The sequence below is a fragment of the Rutilus rutilus genome (assembly GCF_951802725.1).
Source record: "Rutilus rutilus genome assembly, chromosome: 25".
Classification (NCBI taxonomy): Eukaryota; Metazoa; Chordata; class Actinopteri; order Cypriniformes; family Leuciscidae; genus Rutilus; species Rutilus rutilus.
The window spans coordinates 3,675,862-3,685,581 of record NC_140229.1 but is presented as its reverse complement, the minus strand read 5'-3'; the positions used below and the strand labels follow the sequence as shown (position 1 = coordinate 3,685,581).

The 9,720-nt window shown below is 36.7% G+C and overlaps 1 protein-coding gene across 1 annotated transcript; it reads left to right on the top strand.

Annotated features, from left to right (window-relative positions):
• On the top strand, nucleotides 1-8,055 carry ykt6 (YKT6 v-SNARE homolog). The gene is made up of 8 exons (XM_084400112.1): nucleotides 1-271; nucleotides 2,581-2,702; nucleotides 2,804-2,886; nucleotides 5,550-5,650; nucleotides 6,239-6,343; nucleotides 6,955-7,020; nucleotides 7,154-7,255; nucleotides 7,353-8,055. The coding sequence occupies exons 2-8, from the start codon at nucleotides 2,599-2,601 to the stop codon at nucleotides 7,386-7,388; spliced, it is 597 nt and encodes a 198-aa protein (XP_084256238.1). The 5' UTR covers nucleotides 1-271; nucleotides 2,581-2,598; the 3' UTR covers nucleotides 7,389-8,055.
• The last annotated feature ends 1,665 nt before the right edge of the window (nucleotides 8,056-9,720 follow it).

Here is a 9,720-nt window from a genome sequence, read left to right as displayed (position 1 = left end):
GCTTTCTGCCAGCTAGCAAGTTTCTGTGGGGAGAAAAAAAATCCTCGGATAGTTGTGATCTGATTAAATACCTTCTGTAAACCTGGACTATCCTGGATGCCAGTGATATTATAATCCATAATACAAATAGTAATTATTTTAATTTACATAATAGCACGCCACAGACTCCGTTGTCAGCTTAGACAAATAACGTTAAATAAAAGTTATTCTGATCTGTGTAGATTAGCTGTTAGCGGATTAGCTTCAGTCTTGGCTGTTTTATACAAAGCAGGTAAGAATGACAACTGTTTATGTATATTTATAATGTCACATCTCGCATTGTCGAAACGGTTTCAGAAAGATTCATATTAAGAAAGATTATTCTGGAGACATCGGGGACTTTTAGAGCTAAATTAGCACGAATGCTAAGCAGCTGTTAGTCATCAGCCTGTTGAACTGTATTGAATCATAATGACACATCTGAATAGAGGCTAAAGTATAAACCTTCTGATAATCTGATCCGAAGTTTCCATGTATTGGGATCCTCTCTAGAGGTCCTGCATACGCTGATATGTTATGGGTGTGGCGTAACGTTAGTGGTTAAAGGTCTGAGTTGGCAACTAAAAGGTTGTAGGTTCAAACCCCATGAACCATCGTGCTCTTAATCATAACCAGGGGAATCTAATGGTGTCACTTTGGATCTAAGCTAAATGACTGCTAGCTATATTGTCCTGTGCCACTGCCTACTGACTTATGTATAATCAGTGTAAGTCACTTGGGATAAAATCATGTGCTATACAGGGTTATTATAGGTTTGCGTTTTTAAATGAGTTTTTATTTTAATATCATTTTCAAATTTCCTATAAATTTCAGTTTGGTTTTAGTTAGTTTCATTAATGGTTTTGGTGGTTTTAGTTTCGCATTTCTATTTAGTTTTTATATATGGGTCAATGTATTTATTTATATATTTGTCCAAAGGCCTTAATAATAATAATAAAAAAACAAATATATAACATCCAAAGTATGTAAGGTAGTACAACTTGATCTCTTTTACTGAATCCAAAAGGTTTTAATTATATTTTACTACATATAAAGGTATTTTAAAGATTTTGAAGTGTCAAAGGGTCATTCGGTAAAACCGATATAGTAAATATTTAAATGGAATAATATTGTTTTTAATAACTAAAGGAACTACAATAATACAAATATAAAGCAGATAAGGCTCTTTTTCTCCTTTCCCTGTGCAGTGTTTTACTGGAATATGTTGGAGTGTTTAGAGTAGTCCAATAAATGATTACATTTATGAGATCAGTGATACATTTATTTAATATTTCTTCTGTGGTACACACTATATACTATCTCAACATCAATGTCAAATCAGTTTTTAACTTTCAAATCAGTGGTTAAACCGAATGACTTTTTTGGTGACAAATGTAAAAAATGACAAAAAACAGTGTTAATTGATTGTACAAACCACAAAATCTTATTGTTAACACTGTAGGTAAACTAAAAAATGGTTTCAAATAATATTTATATCTCCATTCTATTTTTTTTACACTTTTAAAAACCTTATTCGTCAATGACCCATGTTTAGTTTTAGTTTATATATCCAGTTTTAGTAATTAGCAGAGTTAACAGAACACTTCCAGTTAAAGACATTTCATTTCAGCAAAGTTTAATGTTCGCAGTTTACAATTAACTCTTGTGAAAACCTCTTAGTAATTCAAATAAAATAATTGTTTGAGGATGGACAAAGAACCAAACAAATGCATCTTGTTAAATGTGGTGTATAAGAAAAAGAAAAAGATATGCGTATGATTATTCTTTAAGGTTATTTTTATGATTAATCCTTTCAAACATTATTCTTGTATTGATCCATTTATGCTTTTTGTCTATTGCATCTTTTTAAATTTAAATGCTCATATTCAAATCTTCTATTCAGACCAGACATTTAGTATACTTCTACTATACGTCTAATATGTGTGGCAGGCCTAGGCCTATATTGTTTAGCCTAGTTTCACATGAAATGGTGATCTTACCTGGAATTAAGGTACAGATCTTACTTATATATATATATATATATATATATATATATATATATATATATATATATATATATATATATATATATATATACGCTCATAAGTGTAAAAAAAAAATGGAAAAAAGTGATTTTCCTGTAGGCTACAGGATGAAAGCTTATTAATTACGAAAACGATTATTTATTTTTGCTAATTATTATTTTGTCACAGTTAGTTTTTCAGTAACTGTTGTCAGTTTCGTTTCGTTTTAGTTTTTCATTTATGTTTAAATTTCTATTTTATTTCAGTTTTTTTTTACCAATAGTTTTAGTCTTAGTTTCAGTTTTCGTTCACGAAAATAACCTTGAATATCTGAAAAATCAATAAATAAAAATAGTTCTGAATGAATCAACCTCAGTGTTTATTATTTATTTTATTATGTCTTATTTAATTTATAATGATAGGAAATTATTATTTATAATTATTATTAATAATTATAATTTTTTTGGTTATCCAAAACAATAAATAATTCAATAAAAAAAAATAAATAAAAAAAAAATCATAAAGTAATGTGTTGCAGGTCCTGCCCAGAAACACCATGAAACTCTACAGTCTGAGCATCTTGTATAAAGGCTCGACGAAGTCCAACCTGTTGAAGGCGGCGTACGATCTGTCATCATTCAGTTTCTTCCAGAGATCCAGGTACAGCTTCTAGGACACATCGCACTGAACACTAAACCGGTTTAGGTGTTATCATTGCGACTGACTGTAAACTGCATCTATAATGTGTTTTTGTTTTCCAGTGTTCAGGAGTTTATGACGTTCACCAGCGCTCTGATTGTTGAGCGTTCACCGTTAGGAAGTCGTGCGTCTGTCAAAGAGCAAGGTCAGAGATTACAGCCTGATTGTAGATGTTGAGTTTAATTGTAGCTTGTGCAGGATGAAGGACCAGTTATTAGGTTTACTGTGTTATTAAAGCACCAAACTGATCAGCTGAGCTTCTGAGAGCCTCAAATTCAGTTCACTAGAGTTATACAGAGTGCATTCCTACACTTTAGCATAGTTTTATAAAAGAGTACAAATCACAGAAATAATATACTGAAGTGAGAACTGAATGTAATGTTTTTGGACACTTAATTGCATGTTAATTGCTTTTTTACATTTATATTAAAGGTGCTCTAAGCGATGTTGGGTGACGTCACTTCTTGTTGACGTTCAAAGTATTGTCAAACAAAACGGAGGCTAGCTCGACCCTCCCTCCTCTTCATCCCGTCCCCTCCCCCTCCCTTCCGTGCTTCCTGAAACAGTCATGAACCATTTAGAAAAACCAGACTGGATTTGCCCTGTCCGGCAGAAACAGAGCCACCTGAATGTGGGATCGGAAGCCCTTCTGCCGGCGGAGTTCTCGCCACCTTTTGAACGCTTTTCCGATGTAAATTAGGGACTTCGCGCGTCCCTTCTCCTTTTCCCTCTTCTTTGTTATGTGTTCATCGGAACGTCGTCTCTTTGGTCGTGTGTCGGCCATATCAAAATTCGCAAGAATATACATTTTTAACGTTAGTCGTTGTCGTTGTCTAGGACATCTCTCCTCTAGCTAACTTCCCTCTTCATGCCTCTCTCTCCTCCACTCCCCACACCCCCCTTCATGTGCACGCGCACTAACCCCCCCACCCCCACCCCCAAATCATTCTTGTCGGTTATTGGCTGGAACACTGTTTGTTATGTTTCGTGGTCCAGGCTGGGCCAGTTTGTTTTTGTTGCCGTTTGTGGAGCCTGGGCTGTCTACAGAGACCGCGTTTTTTTACAGTGTGTCCAGGGGACAGGCAGCTAGCGGATAGTGAGGAGATGTTTGCTGTATGTGACCAAAAATGTTGCAGCCTAAAAAACGCGTGACATCACTTAGAGCACCTTTAAATGGAGTTAGCTGAACTAAAATACATCTTTATATTTCATTTCATAATTACATTGTTTTTGACATATTGAACTTGCACGCAGATTGTGAAAAGCTTTTATGGTAAAAATATACTTGAATGTAATTTCTATTGAATCTTGTGTGTATTTTAAAGGAGTCATAATGTTGTGTTACCTTGGATACCCAAATGCTCTATTATAGTATTTTAGGCACTTCTAAAAAAGAAAAGTGGAAAAAAAATCAACACAGAGCCCCTCAGACCCTTATTTCTAAAGGCATTATTGTCTCGCGAGATCTGATGCGATGTTTTGGCTGTCGTGGACGGTCATTATAATAATGCAAATGAGGGGTGTGTTGATTGGTTGCAGGAATGTATTTTACTACTTCCAAGCGGTACAAAAACATAGACAAAATACTGCAATAGCTCAATAAATGTGACGGTACTTATTGTTAGTGAAATTGTAATCACAACCAAAGAAAAAAGAAAAAATACACCATTGCCAGATACATTCTTACAGAAGCCCCACTAACTGAAAGCTATTTTCAAACTGCATGTTTTGCATGAGTTTGGCTAATAATGTTTAGTGGTATATTGTTTTCATACTTGCATTTAAACAGTTTTAGCCACTGAGCATGGACTCCTGTACCGTCACTACTGTAGCTGCTAGTGTAAAACAAAGTCGAAAGATGTGGCTAGCATTCGTAGAGTCCATTCCCCGTGTTTACCTCGAAGGTAACGTTACATACAATAGCCGCATTAGCAGTTAGCTGCTATTTGTTAACCACAGTAGAGCAATAAAAACACAGTCTTACCTTTTCAATTTCTGGCAAGTCCCTGATGGTTGGGATGGCACCTTTTCCCAAACGGAGCTTCGAGGCCAAGTTCGCCTGATACTGCCCCAAATTTGTAAAAGATTCCGGTGTAAAATGTTTAGCACACACACCTAACGATACGCCACTTGAAAGAGTTGTTGGGACAGCGTCATTAAAAATGAATTTCATCCACTGTTCCCTGATAGTTTCGTCCGTTTTTGGTAGATAAAACACATTTGCATGTTGTTTGTGGCAGTCACCCACAGAGCATCTCAGGTGTGCACTCGATTTCTCCATCTTTCTCGAGTCAACTAAACTGAATCTGAGGGGGAGAGGGGCGGGCTTCCCGCAGCATAGGTTTGCGGTGTCCATATTTGGTATATCCTCCCCCGTCTTGACGTCAAGAAGGGGAAGAAATCAAAATCTCGTTTTTTCGTGCGCGTGCACGTGGCCTATTTTACAAACCCCGAGGTAAACAAACGCTTCACTTTTAAATATCGGCTTCCCGGCCAGTGTATAATCATTATGCAATCATAACATACATTGATTCTCGTGGAAAAGTGAAATTTCTACATTATGACTCCTTTAATATATTTGTCATGTCATTTGAAGTTGGAATTTAATACATTTAAAATATATTACCTTTAAATCGAATATCGAATAACACACAAAAATAAGCAGGTACTTCACATATGTTTAGTATGTTAGTCAGCAGAGTTTTTTAAAGTATACTTTAGGTTTGAAGTACACATTCAGTACAGTCCCTCTTTTTTCCCAGTGGTTTGTATTGATTGATTGTGTGTGTGTGTGTTCTTCCCTGTTAGAGTACTTGTGTCACGTGTACGTGCGGAATGACAATCTCGGTGGTGTTGTGATCGCAGACAGTGAATATCCCTCCAGAGTCTGTTTCACTTTACTTGACAAGGTGTGTGTTGTTGACTTTAAGCTTTTCATAATACCAATATCATTAGCAAGATTAATACTGCCAGTCTATCTATCTATCTATCTATCTATCTATCTATCTATCTATCTATCTATCTATCTATCTATCTATCTATCTATCTATCTATCTATCTATCTATCTATCTATCTATCTGTCTCTGTCTGTCTGTCTATCTGTCTCTCTGTCTGTCTATCTATCTGTTTATCTGTCTGTCTGTCTGTCTATCTATCTATCTATCTATCTATCTATCTATCTATCTATCTATCTATCTATCTATCTATCTATCTATCTATCTATCTATCTCTCTATCTGTCTCTCTGTCTGTCCATCCATCTATCCTTCTTTCTATCTGTCTCTCTTGTCTACAGTCTTTATTATCTAATTATTATCATTATAAAGACAGTACAAGAAAAACCATTATGATGTGTACATTTAAAAATGTAAGTGTCAATTTTAATATTAAATATAGTTTAAAAGAATATTTAAAAAAAGAATTCTGAGATGTTTACTGATTAGGCATCCCCATTCTCTCTCTTGCCGGGTGTGTGTGGTGTGTGTGGTTGTGTGCAGGTGCTGGATGAGTTCTCCAGGCAGGTGAGCAGTATAGACTGGCCGTCTGGGTCTCCGGCGAGCGTTCAGTACACAGCACTGGACAGTCATCTGGCCAGATACCAGGTGGAGCAGTCATCAAAATAATAATCAAACTGCATCAGCCAAGATAAGCCATGTAGTGGTCAAGATTTAAAGGAACACGCCGACTTTTTGGGACTTCAGCTTATTCACAGCCATCTTGTTTTGGCTCTACCTTACCGCCTCTCTTCGTATCTCTGAGGGAACTCTCTGCTCCTCACCACAGGGCTTCTCATTGAGCAAATCACTCCGCAGAAGTAGCAGTGCTTCGCCTTCTGAGAATATAGTTCCCAGTATGTATACGATTAGAAGATGGCTGTGTCTCATGTGACCTTGTTATTCGTTCACGCTGTGAATATACAAATCACAACATGTAAATAGGAAAATGTTGGCGTTATTTTGTCACTTAGCAGTATGCTAGCTGGAGCCATTTACCTCCAGTCTTTGTGCTAAGCTAGGCTAGCGGTGGCTGCGTCAGACAGAGTTAAGGCACGCACGGAGATGAGAAGGGTATGTATGGACTTATCTAACTCTGGGGGATACGGTGAATAAGCTAAAGTCCCAAAAAGTCGGCGTGTTCCTTTAAGGGCACTTGATTAGTGAACACAACACATTTTATTACATCTTACAGTATGAGTTTATTTCCTGTTCTGCAGAATCCACGTGAGGCGGACGCTATGACCAAAGTGCAAGCTGAACTGGACGAAACCAAAATTATTTTGGTGAGCAAATGATGACAGTGTGAACAGTGTGTTCAACAAGTTTCAAGGCTTTTTTTTCCCTAGCCTATATTTATACTCGGTATGCAGAATGAATGATTTTTTTTTTTGTATTTAATCCAATGTGTCTCTGCAGCACAACACGATGGAGTCGCTGCTGGAGAGAGGAGAAAAACTGGATGATTTAGTTCAGAAATCTGAGCATTTGGGAAACCAATCAAAAGCCTTTTATAAAACGGTCAGTACTTCACATGCCCATGAACGCAGCGACCGGTCCTGAGGGACATGCAATTTATCACGTGTTTAATCTAATGTGACGTTGATTTATGTTCTAGGCACGCAAGCAGAACTCGTGCTGTGAGGTCATGTGATCGCGATCTGATTGGACTGGACTCTTCGGCCACCTCTCCTCTCTGATTTTCTATTTCTTTTCCCTCTCTTTCTCTCTGTCCTGGTGTGGGCTGGTGCTTTCATCATGCAGCAGTCATAGCGAATACATGAGAGAAACGATCCAACGGTACACAATGACAGGCTCAGAGGGGGCTGATTTCCCATGATGCACCACACTTACCACCATCGGTTTTCATGTTGTGTGAGAACTCGGTTTTCTTCGGCGTTCCTTGGCGGTTCCTCAGGGTCTGGCACAAGCTCAAAACGGATCCGGATAAAAGCATAGAGGGGCTCCAGTCAAACGTCCCCGCTGTGCCTTACTTTTAGACACAAGTGTGTTGACATCAGACTGTTTATTTAGCCTTATCTATGGACAACATGTGAGTGAAAATGCTGCAATCTCTATATTTAGACTCGTTATTCGGCTTTGGCAGTTTTGAAGCGCCTTGTAGAGTGAACATGTGACGTGAATTCTTTTTTTAACAGTGAACAATGTGTTAAATATTGATGTGTTCATGACGTTTGGATTCTCAATCCGCAATATTGTGAGTGACTGACCAAATTAAATGTTTGTGTACAATTCTAATACTTTTTTTTTTTTTTCTCTCTTGAAAATGTAAATAAATAACTGAATCATATTGGCTTCGGTTCCCTGCATCTTGAGTTTTTATTGCGATTCGGTTTTTAATACTCTTGTCACTGCACATATGAAACATTCCTGCAATATTTTCACTGTATTGTGATATTTGAGAGAAATAATAAAGCCTTAAAGTGTGGTTTACTGTGAAATCAGCCCCCTTGATCCTCGTGCGACGGTAAACGCAGGTTGTGAGTGTAAATCTGTGCTGTGTTAGTGATTGTGTTTGGTCACATGACTCTCGCTGGACCCTCTCGAATGCTGTATCCAATCTAATGATGCTTTGCTGCTAACAGCCTTTAAAGTTAGTGTGCTTTTTCTCTTGTTGTAAAGCTTACACACACATGCACAAAAGTTTTGAGTCAAACCAGCATTATCTGGGTGAACCTGTCAAGAACGTGTCCAGTGGACGGTTGCATAAACTGCTTACCTATTGGTTAACTGCTAGTTCTTAAGACGCAAGGTGCACTCTAATTTGCATATTCATGCACTATTCTATGCCGTTAGTGCATAGAAATAGAAAAAGTGCACTTTAAATACTCAATGATGCACTTAATTAACTGCAAAAACGAAGTGTTGGACACTTCATGCATAACAGAGGCTTTCAGACCCTGATGTTAAATAACCGTATAATTAAAACACTGCATGGTTGAGTACATAAATACATAGTGTTACATAGTTCATTGTCATTTGAGACACAACTAACATGGTGGCTAAGTTTATGCAACTGGTCCTAGGTCTTATTTCACCCCAAAATCAGAAGACAGACAAAATATGTTTTTTTTTTTTGTTTAATTTTGGGCCAGTAATTTTTTTTTTCATTTTGACAATTAAGCACAAATTTCCCTGAATTTTTATTATTAAAATGTAAAAAAAAAAGTATTATTGTAAAGTACTTGTAAACCATGATAGTTATTGTACTGCCTTTATGCTAATTTAATTTACAAGTAAAAAAAAATTGTGAAAATGAGAATTTGGGGATGAAACGTGCTTAATTGTCTTTAAATATGCTTAATTTAGTTTAGGCCAAAATAAGATTTTCTTGCAATTTTTGTGGTGAAATATAACCCAATTCACTCATGTTTTTCATGGGATTCACTCATGTTTTCCAGTAGATATATATATATGCTGTACCAGCTGGCATTAGAGGAAAGTTTTGTATGAACTGAAGAATCTACACATCCTTAAACTCATCACTATGACATGTTCAAACACTAATGTTGTGGTTTTATACGTCAGTAGAGGTGGATTGACATTTCTTGGAGTGTCGTGTCGATGTAAACATTTGTTCTGCGTTTGCTTTTGAACGGTTGAGGTGTTTTAGCACAGGAAACATGACAGTGTTATATTGACATCTAAATGAGTGTGTGCTTATGTCTCTGCCCTCAGTAATGTGCAAGTAACACTTCACGTGTACCACTAACTAACTAAGACCTTTTGAGGTGCCTTCTTCTGGTAATTGCCAAATCATTGCTGGCTCATTTTTAGAAGAACCTGAGCATTTAGTGCTGTGTAAAAGTAATTGTTCCCCTTCACATACTCATTAATTGTAGTAAAATTTAACATGTTGACTAATAAATATTTGGCATTAATAAAACATGCCTTTCATCAGTTTTTAACCAGTAACCTGCACCATAATTAGTCTGTCGTGTTCTTGTGATCAAATGAGTATTTGA